Source organism: Struthio camelus, chromosome 17, assembly GCF_040807025.1.
Source record: "Struthio camelus isolate bStrCam1 chromosome 17, bStrCam1.hap1, whole genome shotgun sequence".
Classification (NCBI taxonomy): Eukaryota; Metazoa; Chordata; class Aves; order Struthioniformes; family Struthionidae; genus Struthio; species Struthio camelus.
The window spans coordinates 19389103-19406023 of NC_090958.1; the positions used below are offsets into that span (position 1 = coordinate 19389103).

Here is a 16921-nt window from a genome sequence, read left to right on the forward strand (position 1 = left end):
CTGAATTACCTGCGCGAGGTAACATCCATATTGAATTGCCCAGAGAAAGGAGAGATAGCATAAGAGTCCAGTTGATAACGCCCGTGTCCTAAAAGATCTCAAATAATGTATTTCACTAATTCAGATAATAGTTCCTTGCTGGGAAACATCCAGGAAAATCAGGCTTCAAATAGCTGGTAATATTACACCGTTGCCCTCTCACTATTCCCTTACACAGTCCTTACCCATCTTTTTGATGGTACATGTATCAAAGCTGTATCAGAGGCTGGGAAACAGACTGCCTCGTCCCTTCACACAGCTCCGGCAGAGTTAATACCAAGCAGAATATCCATAAATAAACAAAGGAGTCCTGGCTTGTTTACTTAGCCTTTTATTTGTACAAAGAGACACAGAAGGGAGCGAAGAATGAATGCAAACAGGAAGATTGCCCTAGAGAACTCGGACCTGTAGCTACAGGGCCCCAGCCCTGAACACAGGCTTCCCTCTCATGAACAGCACACAGCTACGGGCAGAAAGTTTTATGTCAGATGAAGGGCAGAAAGTCAGTGATACAGGACTCTGATACGTCACACGCGCGCACACAAAAGCACTGTTATGTTGCTCCCTCTCTCATTTCGCACATAGATTAGAAGTCATAGCTGCTCATTTTGCTAAAATAACAGCAGCAAAGAAAGTCACCACGTATGGTCAGTAGCCTTTAAAGTAAACTGAATCAGAGAACATGTAAGATGCAATACAAGGTTTTAGAGAACATCTCAACACAATTTTTCTGGAAGTAAAGTTTTAAAATACTAAAATAAATTACTAGCCAAAAAGACCCCTATGTTAAATATCAAAGTAACACATATAAGCAAAATCCAGTTACTAGTCATAGCAGTGCAAAACAGAATAGCAGCATTCATATGCAAGTGTGATCTCAGTGTAAACACCTGAATTCATTACATACAACGCATAGAGCCGAGATCTGTCCATAGCTTGAGCACTTCCAGAGAGCTGAGACCAGCAGTCCATGCTCTTCACTGAAACGGACCCTCAAGCGTGACTGGCTTGCTTATGAATTTCAGAGGCTCTTAAGTATTTCCAGTATCACAGTAACCTGTCCCACCTGCTCCAGGAGCCCAAATCCAGCTCCCCCTCTTGATGGGTGTTTAGTACAAATTAGAAACCTTTGTCTGCACGTAAACTCGTAACAGATTCAGCATAGCTGTTTTGGTGCAAGGCTGTTGGTGGATATTTTGCTAAGAGTAAAAGCAGCTAGTGTCAGGAATGACAAACCCATCCCAAAATAGCTAAGCCAGATTTTGCTCATGCATCAGTATTTCTGCTCAGAGGCAAGCGCACAGCAGACCTGCACGGCTGTGGCAGGCTGCCGGGCGTCCCCCTCCGAACGGCTTTTTGGGAGGCTCCGCTAGAAACCTTCCAGAGTCGGCGGTCCAGCAAGGAGCCGGATTCAGCAGGAAGCAGAGCTAGGCACGGCGCCCCACCGGGCAGGCAGCGCCGCGGGGAGGCCGCCCGTGCCGCGCTCGCCATCGCCCTTCCCGGTCAGGGCGACGGCGAGCGCTAGACCAGCCACCCCAGGAAACTCGAGAGCCCCGAGCGGCGCCGCGGGCTGGCGGCCGCCCCGCAGGGCTCCCGCTCCGGCCTTCGGGATCAGCATCCAGCGTCTCTCTGGGCTCCAACCTGCTGGAGGTCGGGGTGTGATGTTCAGCACCCGGCTGCACGGGCACAGAGTGGCGACGGCGGCGAGGAGCCTCCCGAAGCGCGGGCGCCGCGCCGCTCGAGCCGTCTTCGCCGCGCGCCGTCGCCGCCGTCCGCTGCCGCCGCCATCCATCGCCGCCGTCCGTCGCCGCCGTCATCCCGCGCCGCTACCGCCGCCGCACGGGCTTGTAGACGCAGAGGGCCATGAGGAGCATGGCGAGCAGCAGGGCGCTGAGGATGCTCCCCAGGAGCACTGCGGGAGCGGCGCGGCGGCGTCAGCGGGCCCAGGGCCGCCCGCGGCCCCTTCCCCTGCGCCCCAGCGGGGGCTTCGCTCACCAAAGCCTCCCAAACGCGCGAGGGGCTCGAAAAAGGCTCCCTGCCCCCCGCCCTCCCCCCGCCCTTTTTTTTTGTTTTTTGTGCTGTTTAATAGCAGCAAGCTGTTTTAAGCCCTCGCGACGCGTCCTTTACAAATCCCAAGCGCCTTCCTAACGCCAACGGCTCGCAACCGCCCCGAACCGCGGGGCCCAGGCGTCCGGGGGGCCCAGGCGTCCGGGCCCCGCTCCTTACCCAGGTTCTGCTTCTGCAGCACGGCGTAGGGCCGGCTCCGCTCCGCCGGGCCGGGGCCCAGCGCGGCCGCCGCCAGCGCCCAGCCCCGCACCGCCGCCATCTCCCGCCCGCCCGTCCTGAGGCGGCTCCTCGCGGCCCGCCCGGGCCCGCCCCTTCCTCTTCCCCCTCTCCTTCCTCTCCCTCTCCCCTCCCCTCTCCCCCTGCCCTCCCTGCTCCCTCATCCCCCTCTCCTCCCTCCTCCTCCATCCCCTCCTCCCCCGGCTCCCTGCCCTTTCTCGTAGCCCCCTTCCCCTCCTTCCTTCCCTCTTTCCCTCCTCTCTCCCTGATCCCCTCCCTCATGTGTCCCCCTTTCCTTCCTCCCTCCCTCCTCCCTTCCCTCCCTCCCCCCTTCCCCGCTCCCTCGCCCCTCCCTCGTCCCTTCCCTCCCTCTCCCCTTCCCCATTCCCTCTCCCCTCGCTCCTCCCTCCCCTCCTGCTCCCTCTCCCTCCCTCCCTCGTCCCTTCCCTCCCTCTTCTCTTCCCTGCTCCCTCTCCCTCCCTCTCCCCTTCCCCACTCCCTCTCCCCTGCCTCGTCCCTTCCCTCCCTCTCCCCTTTCCTCCCTCTCCCCTCCCTCTCCCCTCCCCCTTCTCCCCTTCCCCGTTCCCTCTCCCTTCCCTCCCTCTCCCCTTCCCATTCCCTCTCCCCTCCCTCTCCCTTCCCCCTCTCTCCCCTTCCCTGCTCCCTCTCCCTTCCCTCCCTCCTCTCCCCTCCCTCTCCCCTTTCCTCCCTGTCCCCTCCCTCTCCCCTCTCCCCTTCCCCGCTCCCTCTCCCTTCCCTCTCCCTTCCCTCCCTCACCCCTTCCCCGCTCCCTCTCCCCTCCCTCTCCCCTTTCCCCTTCCCCCTCCCTCTCCCCTCCCTCCTCCCTTCCCTCCCTCTCCCTTTCCCTGCTCCCTCTCCCTCCCTCCCTCTCGCCTTCCCCGCTCCCTCTCCCCTCCCTCCTCCCTCTCCCTCCCTCTCCCTTTCCCTGCTCCCTCTCCCTTCCCTCCCTCCTCTCCCCTCCCTCTCCCCTTTCCTCCCTCTCCCCTCCCTCTCCCCTCTCCCCTTCCCCGCTCCCTCTCCCTTCCCTCTCCCTTCCCTCCCTCACCCCTTCCCCACTCCCTCTCCCCTCCCTCTCCCCTTTCCCCTTCCCCCTCCCTCTCCCCTCCCTCCTCCCTTCCCTCCCTCTCCCTTTCCCTGCTCCCTCTCCCTTCCCTCCCTCTCCCCTTCCCCGCTCCCTCTCCCCCCCCTTCCCCCGGCCCTGCTCTCGTCCCGCCGCCCTCAGCGCCTAGATTTTAAAGTTCACGTCCCTGCGTAACTGGACGTTTGCAGCCTGCTGGCCTGGAAGCTGCAGACGGAGGCGTGCGGCGTGCGGCTACGCCAGCTCCTCTGTTTTCGCTCTTTTTGCCTTTCTAGGCTGCCGTGCACAAAGGGGGCAGCAAAGCGCGGCGGGATGCTGAGGCCCGCCGCTCCGCCGCGCTCGGCCGTGCCGCGCGTTTTTGTTCTCCCGAGCGCCGCTGAAATAAAGCAGAGCGCTCTCAGCGGGACAGGCAGGAAGAGAGGGTGACCGGTAAACGGGGAGGATTAAGTAAATGCAAGGAATAACGAGACAGAGGGAAACGATAGGCCGAAGGGGAGGCTGTTGCTTTGCCTTAGCCCTGATGGATGACCGCGGGAGCTGGAAAGCGTTTAATAGGCTTGATAACTGCTGGAAAATGGACGGGTGCTATTAGGAGTGATGTGAGGTTGTTTGGAAGCTGTGGCAGGTGCCAGGCGGCTGGTTCAGAGCAGGTGAGGAGAGATCGAACCGGGGCCGGACCTGGTGGCCGCAGCGCGGGCTGGGCCCGCCAGCCGTGGTCGGGGACCCCCGAGTGCCGGGCGCTCGGCACTTGCCTTGAAGCACAGGCTCTCCACCAGACTTTTTGCAATGCTCTGTACGACGGCACAACTCTTCTTCGCGTTTAACCACGCGGACAACCCGCCCTCCCCGCCTTCCCCCGCAACTCTGCAATTTGCAGCTGGCCCGTGGCACGTTGCTTTCGTGGGATCGGGGCAACCAGCTCCTCCAGATCCTCCCTCCAGTCTCATCTCGTAAGGACCGATCCCGGCTTTATTTTCCCCGTCACTCATGTCACAGCTAAAGGCATGCAGCGCTCGCGTCCGCTAGGTTCGCGCGGCAAGACGGCAAGCGTTCCTGAGCAAGGCGCGTTCGCAGCTGGCACCGTCAGACCCGGCGATGCCGCCCTGCGGCTGCGTCTCCCACCCTTGCCGGGCTCCAGGTCTGCAGTCCCACGTGAGCCGGCGGCCAAGCAGCTACAAAGTCAGGGCCAGCGCTTCGGAAACGGCGCAGCCAGGGCCTTGCCCAGCCCCGCTCACAGCTGGCGCTTTGCTTTCTCTCTGAAAGGGATCTTTGATACTGAACGAGAACTGACCGCTGGCCGTGACGCGCTGGCTCGGGAGTCTCCCAGCACGTTGGGGTTGGGTGGGAAGGGGCTGAGCCGTTGTGTTTATACAGCTCTGGCAATAGCATGCTGGGTCTCGCTTCACCTTCCCTGCAGTAAGTGCCAGCGGTGCAGGCAGCCGGGGAGCGGAGGCATCGCGGCTCTCCTGCCCGCTCGCCCTCTCCCGGCCGCGTCGCGGCGCCGGCCGCTCCCCAGGCTCTGCCAGTACGGACGTTGCTCCGGTTTTTGCAAGGTTCGCGTTGTCACCCCTCGCTCCCGCTGCTTGGATAGCCTCACCCGCCCGAACGGAGGTCGCTTGCCCTCCTTCCCCGTTGTTGTTCAGGGGTGATTTATGGACGGATGTCCCAGCTCTCTGCCCCGCGGCGGCTGTCATCTCGTTTGGGCTCCAAGCTGGTTCTCCATGGCGGGAGCTGCCGGCGCCAGGAGCAGCACCCCGGGGACCAGGGCTGGGGCTTGCGGCGCTGGGTCCTGCCGGGCCGAGCCCTCCCTCCGGCCACGCATCAGCTCCGGGCGTCGCACTGGGACCAGGATGACAACCGTGGTGGGGCACCACTCGGTGATTTTGGTCACTTGGCTTCCAGCCAGGCTGGGCTTTCATTTATGCACATGCGTTAAGCCGGGTCCTGCTCTCATTGCTGTCGATAAGAGGGATTTTTGCCCACGGTGAGAACTGGATCTGACCCATCAGCGCGTGATGAAGAGGCTGGCGGTGCCGGCTTCGGCTGCGATGCCGTTCGGGCGCGCTGGCAGGAGCTGCCGGGGCGTCGCGCCGTGGCCGGTGCCTGCAAGGCGTGGGGAGAGGCGAGAGGAGCAGCCTGTTTTGGGGAGAGCGATGGCAGCGGCCCTTCTGCCTGCCCGATTGCTGCGTTACGGCCGGGCCGGGGGAGCAGAGCGGTGCGTGTCCTTCAGGTGCGCCGCGGCACTAGAGCAGAGGCGACAGACGCACCGAGCCTGCCTGCGGGTCTCGTGTTGTTTTCTCAGGCCGAATGCAGACAGCTAGACGCTGGAGGATGTGAGAGGCCAGGAAGAAAGGCAGTGGGTTACCTGCCGGCATGGGTGGCCGGGTGCCGTGCGCAGGAGAAGCTGGTGCCTCCCGTGCTGCTCTTCCCCGCGGCAGTCTCCCCCAACGTGCCGGGCTGGCACGGCCGGAGTCTCCCCTGCAGCGGGGCCGGGGCCGTGCAAGCCGGCGGCGGCACGGCGTGGGCACGGCGCGGACACCGCGCGCTCATCCCCACCCGTTCACGCGGAGAGCTGCGGGGAGGGGGTGTCCCGCGAAGGGGTGACGTCTGGGGACGTTTGGCCTCCCTCCTGCCTGCAGAGCTGCACTGATCTCACCCCGCTGTCTTCTGGCCCAGCCAAAATAACCGCTTTTGAAATATGGCTTAAAAGGATTAGGCCATGGAGCCGTGCTCCTCTGAGCCCTTTTGAAACCAGGTCACCAGAAGTGATTGAATTGCCACGTGAAGGAAGATGCAGAGAGAGGAGCCGGCAGCCAGCTCCCACCCCGCGGGCGCGAGAGCCTCGGGCACCGGCCTCGGGCCGAACTGAGCCCCGGCCACCGGCGTGCTCCTGCACCCGCAGAGCGGCCCCCGGCCCCTCACCTGCTTGAGAGACCCAGGCGTCCACGCCAGCTTGTACACCATGTAGAAAGGGATGCAGATGAAGGAGGAGGCGCCTATGAGGGAGCCCACCGAGGTGCTCCACGCCGGGTACCGGTAGTCGAAGAGCACGAGAGGCGGCTGGTCCAGCAGAGAGCTGGCGATGATGAACTGTTAGCGAAAGAAGAGGGCCGCGTTAGGGAAGGGCGGCGCAGGGTTGGGGCAGGGATGTACAGCTGGCAAAACCTCCGCGCAAGGTACAGGCAGAGCCCGTTGGGGAGGCTTAACATCCCTGGCAGAGCAGTCCCGTTTGCTCCCAAAGAGAGCAGATCAGCTGCAACATGTCCCCAGCCCTCTTGCAACTATGGGCTCATCCCATGGCTTAACAACGTTCACATCCCTCTGCCATTGCTTCTTTTCTAACTGCTGAAGGTGAACGTGGCTTTTGCAGTGACACTTTCCAGACTGCCGTCACTCGCGCAGCTTTGCTCTTGCAGTTCTTCATCTAACAAAACCATGAAGACGATGGCTGCAAAGGCTGCACGTCTCCACGGTGCAATGAAACCATTTGCTGTCTACTTTGATTATAATACTTCTCTCTTAATAACCTAGGCAAAGCGCTTGGAGCCGTAATTAATCCCCACAGGGCCTCTCCTGCTACAGATCCAGCGAGATTAGACCCCTCTGCATCTCGCAGATGGCAGCCTTTGAAGTGCAGGCAGGGCTGGCGGGTCCGGCCCGGCGCAGGGGGCTGCAGCGGCGTTCGGGGCCGTGCTCGCAGCTGGCTGTGCCAGGGTGAGCGTGGGACGCCGCCGTCCTCAGCGTCAGCAGCTCCCTTTCTTGAGGGGGGTGAAACGGGCCACATCCAGCGCGTGTTAGGCACGTCCAGCTGTCAGCTCCCAGCTCTGCCTGGAGCGCAGCCGCCGAAGAGGCTGGAAAATGCACTTTTGTCTCCTTGTCTTTGACAAATCCCCTGTCCGGGGCTGTGCGCAGCCTGGCCTATTTCCCAGTTAATTTAGGAGCTTCCCATTGCTTTTGTGTTGCAGAAAACAGGGGGGATGTGTGTTTCCCAAGCAGCAGCCCACGGCAACTCCCTTGCTCAGCGTTTAAAGGGGAGTGGGTAACTTGATTTGTCACTTGGGGTCTCGATACTCACTGCTAAGAAGGCAGGGCTGATGGCGACCCAGCAAACCTTCCAGAACATCCCCGGGGCAAAGCCCAGCATGGCTTTCACGTCGTTCGAGAACCGCTGGATCCCTGCCGGAGGAAGAGCCGTCACGTCCCCCGGAGTGGCCGAGCCCCGCGCTCACGGGGGGACGTGCACGCTCGGAACCGCAGTGCCCCGGCCCCTCATCCCCGCCGTGCCGGGAGTCACGCGTGCGCTCCTGCACTGACGTGGCCCTGCGTTCCCTGCCGTTCCCCCGCGTGCGTGAGGTTGAACATCTGTGCGAGGGCCTGCAGGAGGTTTTCCTGGTGTACAGTATATGCTTAATAACAGAGAGGCAGTTCTTTACCATAAAACCAGGACACAGCTATTGCTTCCAGTAGCACCACTGCCAGGATGGAGCAGCCAGCTCCGAACTCCTCCAGGAGCTTCACCACGTACGCGCCGCCCTGGAACGACACAGGCGAGGTGGCAGCTCGCCCAGAGGTGCGCTGCGTCCGTTCTGCTCTCGGCACGTGCCTTTTTTGCCAAGGTTTAGATTCCCGGGAGGCTGGGAGCGAAGGCTGCTCTCCATGGAGGGGCTCCCGCAGCCCTGCTCCTGCAGGGTTTCTCCTGCGTCCCTTGCACCTCGACCGCGTCCCCAGGCTCAGCTATGGGGACAGACCTGGCTCATGGAGCAGGCCATGCCATGGTGATCTCTGAGGGCTTCCCGAACGCGGGGGTGAGTTAGTGGAGGGCTTTCAACAGACCTGTTGGGGCGTTTATCAGGTCTCTGGCAAAATCTGCTCCCAGAGTAGTTGGAGAAAGGAATAAACGCCTGGCGAGGGATGAAGCAGAGCATGTCCAGCCTGCCAGTGCCATACTCACGTAGGTGAGGGTGGTCAGAGAGCCCAGGAAACACACCGTGATGAGACCAAGGACAAAGAGCTCCCTGCGCTGCGCGAGGACCTGAGGGTACTCGTCCATCACAGCCGTGATCACCGCTTCCAAGCCCCCGAACTGCAAAGGAAGCACTGGCGTGAGGCAGAAAGAAGGCGCTGAGCCAGTCTGCTCTGGAGGAGATCTGCTCCGGCCCCGTGGCCCTCGCCGTCTCGGATTCACCCAGCTTCCACCCAGAGCACTGCTGCCCCAAGGCCTTGAGCAGCACCTTCTTGGGGTGTCAGGGCTCCCCTGGGCTTGCCCACGGACAGGAGAAGAGCATAAAATCTCATCCACAGAGTGCGAGGAGGCTGCTCAAATGCTGGGGCCCTTTGGGGAAAGCCTCAGAGCTGCCGTTTGCTGCCGCGTTCCCGCGGGCAGCTCTGGAGCAGGGTGCAGTCCCGGGCGGTGGACGGAGGGCTGGGGCTGAGCAGGGCTGAGCGCTCGCTGCCTCCCTGTGCCTGGAGCTGAGGCCGGCCCGTCCCGGCCCGTCCCCTCGCTCTGGCATCACCATCGCCTCCTACGGGCTTCGCGGGATCAGGCCCGTTAGAGAAGGGAGCAGGCTGTGCTCGCTCCATCCCCAGGCGGGCCAGAGGGGCCAGGCCAGGCAGCTGCCTTTCCCCGAGTCCCAAACTCCCGTGGTGGCCCCGTTATTCCCAGCAGGGACGCGGCCCCGGGCTGCCGGCTGTGCCTGCCGCAGCTCGCAGAGGCGCCTACCGTGCTGTCCAGCCCCAGCGTTATCACCATGAGGAAGAATACGATGGCAAAGAAGGTGGATCCCACCATATTGGCAATTGCTTCCGGGTAGGTGATAAAAAGGAGGCTCGGACCTAGGAGGGAACGTGGGTTTATTTTGCCTTTTGTCTGATGCCACAGCGGGTGACGGTAGCGGCAGGAACGCGCTCTCGTCCCTGCGCCGCGGTGGCCTGCGGACGGAGACATCCCAAAGCCGGCGCGGCCGAGCGCCAGCCGTGGGCACCTCGCTGCCCTGCGGCCCCGGAACCGCCCGCCGTCGGCCCCGCTGCGAGCGGGCCGAGCCTGGCCGCGGCATCCCCGCCGGGGCACCTCGCACCGCGGGACCGGGAGGAGCCGGGGCGCTGACGCGCGAGGGAGACCAACCTTTGTCTTTGGCCACGTCCTCCACCTCCACGTCCCTCATCTCGGCCATGTAGCCCAGCACGGTGAAGATGACGAAGCCCGAGAGGAAGCTGGTGAGGCAGTTCACCACGCTGGTGACCAGCGCGTCCCTGGGAAGCAGACGGGGAGACGTGTCCCGCCACAGCGGCGCCGACAGAGACCTTCCCGCGGGCTCGGCTCTCGCCCGGCGCAGCCCGTGCGCCCCGGGGACGTGTCCCGCCGCGGCTCGGCCGCGCTGCTCACCGGTAACAGTTGTTGTGGAAATGGTTGTAACTGGCCAGAGCAAGAAGGACACCGAATCCGGGGCCCAAGGAGAAGAAAATCTGCGCGGCGGCGTCCACCCAGACCTGGCAGGGAAGCAAGAGGCAGGCTGGGGCCGGGCGGGCTCGGCAATGCCGAGGCGGCTCCGTGCCGGCACGTGCTGCCAAACCTCCGCTCTGGCCTGGGGCTCCCGCACCTCCTCGTCCCCCCGAAAGGCGTCCCGGGAGCGGGGGAGCTGCCGCGGGAGGGGGGCAGCAGCGGCAGCTCCGGGCTCCGGCGTCTTTGCTCCTCCGGGTGCAGAGGGGAGCCCGAGCCCCGCGCGGCCCCCAGCCGGCAGCGCCCCTCATTGCTTTTAATGAGGGTTCCCGAGTGCCGCGATGGCTAATTACCCACAGGAGCCTATTGTCAGGCCGGGGCACAAATAAAGCCCAGCAGCAAATGAGATGGGTGACTCAATCACAGATTTGCATTTCCAAGAGCTTGTCCAGGGTGTCTGGTTCCTGCAGGAGCAACGGAGCAGCGGGGCGCCCCGCCGCGCACTCACCGCGGTGCTCAGGAGCTTGCCCCAGTCCGGGCGCAGGTAGAAGACGACCCCTCTCCACGCGCCGGGCAGGGTGGCCCCGCGCACCAGCAGGACGAGGAGGACGACGTAGGGCAGCGTGGCCGTCACCCACACCACCTGCAGCGGAGGCGGGCGTCAGCGGCGGCAGAGCTGCTCCGCCGAGCGCCCGGCTGCGGGGGGTGGCCGGCGGGAGGGGGGCTGAGAGGTGCTGGCAAGGGGCCAATGTCCCTTATTTAACCGGCCAAGGTAGCCAGGCACACGCTGTGCTTGACCCCTCCTGCGTGGCCAGGGCGATGGAGAGGAGCCGTTGGTGGCGGGTCGCGCGGCCCCCGGGGCCAGGTCCATGCCGCGCGGGGTTGTCCCTCCCTGCGCCCGCGCAGGGCTGGCGCCGGAGCCCTCTTACCTTCCCCGAGGTTTTCACTCCTTTCCACAGGCTGAAGTAGACGATGGCGAAGATGAGGAAGAGGCAGAGGAGCAGCTGCCAGCGGATCCCGCCCACATCGTTCAGGCCGCCGGACTTCTGGATCTCCAGGACCTTCCTCCTGCGGCCCGAGAGCCCCGTGCCGAGGAGGGGGACTCTGCCCCGCGGCGTGTGCCGCCTGGGACGGGGCTCCGGCCCAGCCCGCCCCGGCCCCGGCCCCGGCCCCGGCCCCGGCCCCGGCCAGGCGTGCGCCCGTCTCCCACAGCACCGCGGAAGGGGGCCACGAAGCTGCCCAGGAGCCTCCCCAAACGGAGGCCGTGGTGCGTCGGCGTACCTGCTCGCAGCACCGCTGCTCCCGCTCCCCGACGCACACCTGAGCGCCTCTGCAGGGACTTGCCCGGCGCAATCGCATCATCCGCTCACTTGCACTTACGTATAAAACTCCTCGGCGGGGGACCGGGACGAGTTGGTCCAGGTGACGTTGCTGCCCCCGAAGTAGTTGGTGCAGTCGGCCGTGTTCCAGGGGTTGTCGCAGCTCGCCCAGGGCAGGCTGCCCCAGAGGGACGAGTAGAAGTAGTAGAGAGCCCAGGCGATGATGGTGTTGTAGTAGAAGGAGACGTACAGGCCGATGATGCAAATGGCAAAGCCGATGCCTGGGGGAAGAGGAGGGCAGGTTCCCGCAGGCCGGGGCCGACCCCTCCCCGCGAGCCCCCGTCGTTTCCTCCCCGCCGGCAGCCTCCTACCTTTAAAGATGGGACAGATGCGTTTCCAGATGGGGATGGCGCCAGTCCCGTGGAACTGCCCCAGCGCCAGCTCCATGTAGAAGAGGGGCACCCCGCCGAAAACCGCCATCAGCACGTAGGGGATGAGGAAGGCTCCTGCGGGCCGGGACAGCGCGGCGGTGAGCGGCGCGGCGGCGGGCATCGCGCCCGGACGGCCGCCGCTCTTCAGCCGGGGTCGCGTGGCCCGAACGGCGCAAGCGGCAGCACGAGCGCTGAGGGGCAGGGGTGGACACCCAGCCCCTCTCGGGTCTGCAAGAGCTTCGGAGAAAATCCCCCTGAACACGCGTTGGCACCCCGGGCTGTAAATCATTAATGCTGTGGTCTGCATTATTCATAAGCGTCATCTGTGCCAGCGCTACGCTCGCACCCACGGGGCTTTTTCAGACGGGAACCGCTCTCCGCTCCGGCCGGAATAGCTCTGCTGGGATTAGTTAGTTCAGCCCCCCCCGGCTCCTCGAGCGCCGGCTGCCCCGGCCGCGGGCGCGTGGGGTTTTCCTTGGGAGGACGGGGCTCGCGCGGGGCCCGGGGGCTGCTCCGGAGCCCCTGCCGGGGGGAAAGCGCCCGCTGCTCCGCGGCGGGGCCGGCCGGGGGGGCGCCGCGGGGGGCGTGCGGCGCTGCGCTGGGCTCCTCTCTAGCAGCCCTCGAGGGCTTCGCCGCCGCGAGCGTGTTCACGCTCCTCTTCCCTTTCTCTTTGGGCCGTTCCTGGCCTTTCCAAGCGGCGCTTTCCGCGCTCCGGTTTGCACGGCACGGCTGAGGAAAGCGTCTGCCTAACCCACAGTTCGCTTCCAGCCCCCCGGAGACAGTCACGTATCCCTCGGTGTGCTTCAGCCTGGGCACCCGGCGTCCGCGGTCTAGCCTCGAGTACGGCACCAATTATTTTCTTCTAATTTTCTCAGTCACTAAGAGGATGTTACCCAAATGCCTACGACTTTGGCAATTAAATCCACTGTATTTCTGCAAACAGCACAAAATTTTCATTCCTTTCCATGCATTCTCTGTAAGGGCTTTTCTGTTCTTGTCTGCTTAAAACAGTGTCTCCAGTTATCCTTTACTCCGGGCGTTTCCTTAGCGGAGCTCCCGTATCTCAGCTTCCCGCGGCGCGCCCCGGGCGGGAGGGAGCTCGCCCCGCGCTGCGCCCCGGCCCGGCCCGCGCTCTGCCCGCGTTGGCCTCCAGCACCAGCAGCGCCGCTCACAGCCGGCTCACAACCTCCCACCCCAAATCTGCAGCTTAATCGTCACGTCCCGTTTGAACCTTGTTAGTTTTCTCTTTTTAATCTTAAAACTATTAGCCATTCAACGCACGCTAGCCGCCCGCTCGCTGTAAGCTGACACCTCTAACCACGCCAGGGAAGGAGCGAATGGAAGAGGGTTTTCAGTGGAAAAAGACACAAACTAGAAAAGAGACAGATGTCAGCAGAAGTTGGGTCACTCTCTGAGAGTGCCCTCGCTGGAGAGTGGCAGCTACACAGACAAACAAAGGAGAGAAACAGCAAGTTTGCCGTGTCGGAAAGATGAAAAACAAATTGCTTATCTCTAAAAGACGGCTTAAATAATCCGAGTTGTGTCCTTACCGCCTCCGTTTTGATAGCAGATATAAGGGAACCGCCAAACGTTGCCCAGATCTACGGCAAATCCAATTACGGAGAGGAGGAAATCCATTTTTTTGCTCCACTTGTCCCTGGGGCGGGCTGGGGGGCCCGGCAGCGCGGGACCGGCCCCGCCAGCAGCGGTGCCCGCCGGGCCGGGCCGGGGCGGCCGGGCGCCGGGCGCCGCGGGGGGCTGCTCTGCCATGCTGCCGCGACGCGATGCCGAGCCGGCAGGGTTCGGGCTGAGCAGGTTGGGGAAGGGCAGGGTTTCTCGCGCTGATGACAGCTCCGAGGAGGGGAGGGTCCCGCTGAGCAGGCTTCGCCCCCCTCCGTCGCGAAACCCACGCCACGGCGAAGCAGCTGGGAGAGAAACCCATCCTTTGATCGCAGGCAGGAGGGGGAGCGGAGGGAGCGTCTCTGCTCGGCTGCAACGCGGGGACCAGCCTCAGCGCACCGGTTGCGCCACTCCTGCTCCCGGCCCTTGCCGCCCGGGGCAGCGCGTTTCTCACTCCCGGGCTGGGGTTAATAAAACTGTGACCGTATTTGCACCCACATGTGGTGTTAAGTCAGAGGTGGTGGAGTGGTTCTGCTCTCTTTCCTCCCCACCAATAATTACTTCTTTGTCCCTGGTGCATTTTGCAATTACAGCTGTGTGGCCGGTGACACCAGACCCACCACAGGCCGCAACAGCTCGTTCTTCCCGGGGAAGCTGCAGAGCAAGAGTGGCCTGGAAACGGCTTCTGGCCAGGAGTCGAACGCGGAGCACCAACCCAACCAGCGCTCGCCAGCGCTGGCCGCGGGCCCTCGCGGACCAGCAGCATCCCAGCGCGCTCCCAGCCGTCAGCCCTAGCCCTGCAGAAGGGCCTGATCTGAGGCATCCTGCAAGGCTCCGTCTACCTTCGTGTTAGCGCTGGGTCTTCGCGTAGCGTAGGACGTGAGTCGCTGCAGAGAAACCAAGCGAAACAACTTCTGCAGCTCAAGTACTAGCAGGGAGGGGACGGCACGCACCGGAAGCTGCTGCGCTGGGTACTTGCGCTGGCCCAGCGCCAGGGTGGCCTGGGCTCACCGAGCCCTCGCCCTGGCGCAGCCGGCCACTCCCAGCACCCCTCCGGCCGCTCCAGCGCCAGCTTTTCCAGGCACCCCTCATCTGTAATTAAAAGAAACTACAAAAGAGATCAAAATGAGAAATGTGGTTCTTAGGGGCACGGTTAGCGGGTTGCTGTGACGACGTGACGCCAGCCGCCTGGTGCTCCGGGGACACCTGCGCTGCGACCGGCTCCGCAGCGCCTCCGGGCCAGCCGGGCTCAGCGCCCCACGCTTGCCCACGGAGCAACCGTGGGAAACCTCCTCTGGACACTCTAATACTTTATGCTCATGCATGAAGATGCGTTAGCAGCATTCAGTTGAAATTACATCTCATTACTTTTGCATATCTGACCCTGGTAGCCCTGGTTGCCCACCCAGAGCAGTCCTGGGTGGGGAGGCCGCCTGGGGATCCAGGATGCTACACGAGGTGCAGGCAAGGGTACAAGCAGGAGTGTTTCACCGCTGAGGTCGGGTGAGCTACGGTGGCTTGCTGCAGCTCCGACCCGGCCGGAGCCGCGAGACCGGGCTGTTTGCTGGGGACGCTGGCTGCAGGCGCAGCTGGGCTGAGCCGCCGGGCAGCGCACCGCCGAGGCAGCCCGCCGTCACATCCGCCCGGCCGATGCTCGCAGCTTTCTGCAGGGTTTTCTTCCCTCTTTACTTATGGAATATGAAATCCTTTTTTAACACTTGAAAAATGCAACAGTTTTCCACTTGTGGGTTTACGAGGAGTGATAGGTAACAGCTTGTTCTCCCAGCTGAGCTGCTCAGCTGGAAGCCGTCGGGCTCGTCCCACGCCGGCGCCTGCGAGGGCTCCGGAGCGAGCGGCGTTTGGGGTGTCCTGCTGCCTGCCGGGGCAGAGCCTCCGCTCCGTGAGCCCGCGCGCACGTGGCTCCGCGAGGCTTTGCCGGCGCGGCTCGCTCCCAGCGCACCGGTGAGGGACAAGTTAATCTCCTGTGGGTTTATGCAGGATTTGTGCCGTTGCTGGGCTTAAGCAATAAATTTCAATTGCAGTCCTAATACAGGAGTGGGCACAGGCATTGGAAATTAAAGTAAAGACGGTCCTTAACCGCCAGGGTGCTGCGAGGCGCTAGGAAAGGGGGCTGCAGCCGCTCAGGCTTTGTGTCTTCCTTTGCTCAGTGATGAAGGGGAGAAATCCCCTTTGCCAGCTGGACCTGCCAGAGCAGCGTGTTGGGAGGAGCAGCGTTTAATCCCGCCTGACCGAAGACTATCTTAAGGGCATAAATGACAGCCCAAAGACAGCTGGTACCATAGCAACGGTAAAAAATAATAGCTTTTTTTCTACAGCTGACCCTTCTTTCCTGCAGGTAGTTTAAACGCAAGGCCTCGGCGTGCCGAGGCGCAGGGACCCTTCTAGGCAGAGCTCCTCGCTCCCGCTCGGGGAAGCTCAGCAACGGCGCTGGGCGGTGTTCACGGCCGCGCAGACCCGCGCCGCGGTGGCGGACGGCCTCGCCGCGGCAGGTTCGCGTGGGGAGCGGGTGCCCGCGCCGCGGCCGCTGCCTGGGCGTGATGCTGTGTAAAAACTGCCACCTTTCTGAAACTGAGCTGCTTGCTCTTCGGAAGAGTCTCTTGTTTTCTGCCCGCTGATCTCCGGAATTGCACGTGACGCGAGGCCGGAGGCGGGCGCTGGGGTTGCGCCCTGGCGGAGCTGAGCGCGCGCAGGCGGCGATGGCCGGGCACCTCTGGCTCTTCTCGCAAGCGCCCTCGGAGAGCAGCCCGGGCCCCCCGCGGCCCAGGCAGGTGTCGCCTCCAAGGTCCCATCCAAACGCTGCCTGAACGGGGGCAGAGCCTGGTACCGGTTCCCCAGGACGCCGGCGCTGCCCGCTCGCGCCGGGCGAGCTGGTGTGCCGCGCTGGCCGTTGGATGCCGGCGCTCCCAGCCTGGCGGCCCTGGCAGGTCCCCCGGGCCTTGCCGGCGAGCGAGCCGCGGAGGCGCTCGCAGCCCGCCGCCCTCTGGCCCCCGCGCCGCCCCCAGCCGCCTCTGCGCCCCGCGCCGCCAGCGCGGCTGCCTTTTCTCCAGCACCGCGCCGAGGCTGCTGCTGGCGAGTCCATGAAGGGAGAGCTTTGAAATCTCCGCTTTTTTAGAAGCTGCCAGCTGGCAGAAGCATCGCGCGCGTTGCCGGGGCTGCGGGCGTCGGGGCCGAGGGGGGCCGGGAGGCGTCTGCCGGCAGCGGCTTCCCTTGCGCCGCCCCCCCGGCTCAGCTCCGGCTCTCCGCGGCCGCAGCGCGGAGCTCTCCCCGCGCTTTCGTCTGCTGTGGGCACGGTCCCCTAGCCGTGCGGAGGCGGCCGCGCGCGCCCTGCTAGCGCGGCTCGCCCCTCGTGCGTGCCCAGCAGCCGCCCGCCCGCCGCGCGGGCCTGTGCGCGGGGTAAAATGTCGTTGTTTTGGCAGTCGTAGCCACGTGTTTCTGTCCGTCGTCTGGCACTGAGTTAGAAGCGTTTCACGGAGCAGCGGGGCCCGGCTCGGCGGTCTCTCGGAGAGCGCGCACGGCCCTGGCGGCCCAGGCCTCCGCTTTCTATCTGCCGCGCTTGACGCTCTCCAAGTTTGTCCGGCCTGCGGGACGTCAGCCCTCATATTGTCCCCATCCCTGCAGCCACAGCCAGATACGCTCTGTGCTCTCCCTCTGGGAGTTCACCTGTGTTTTTTCC

At 63.7% G+C, this 16921-nt stretch overlaps 1 protein-coding gene across 1 annotated transcript; it reads right to left on the bottom strand.

Annotated features, from left to right (window-relative positions):
* Positions 1-3538: 3538 nt before the first annotated feature.
* On the bottom strand, positions 3539-13377 carry LOC104150510 (sodium-dependent serotonin transporter-like). The gene is made up of 13 exons (XM_068911513.1): positions 13158-13377; positions 11548-11682; positions 11238-11457; positions 10787-10925; positions 10366-10500; positions 9804-9907; positions 9543-9670; positions 9141-9253; positions 8373-8504; positions 7855-7954; positions 7497-7597; positions 6344-6511; positions 3539-5745 (listed from the first exon to the last, which is right to left on the bottom strand). Exons 1-13 carry the CDS (start codon positions 13375-13377, stop codon positions 5665-5667), a joined length of 1776 nt encoding a protein of 591 aa, XP_068767614.1. The 3' UTR covers positions 3539-5664.
* Between the last annotated feature and the right edge of the window lie 3544 nt (positions 13378-16921).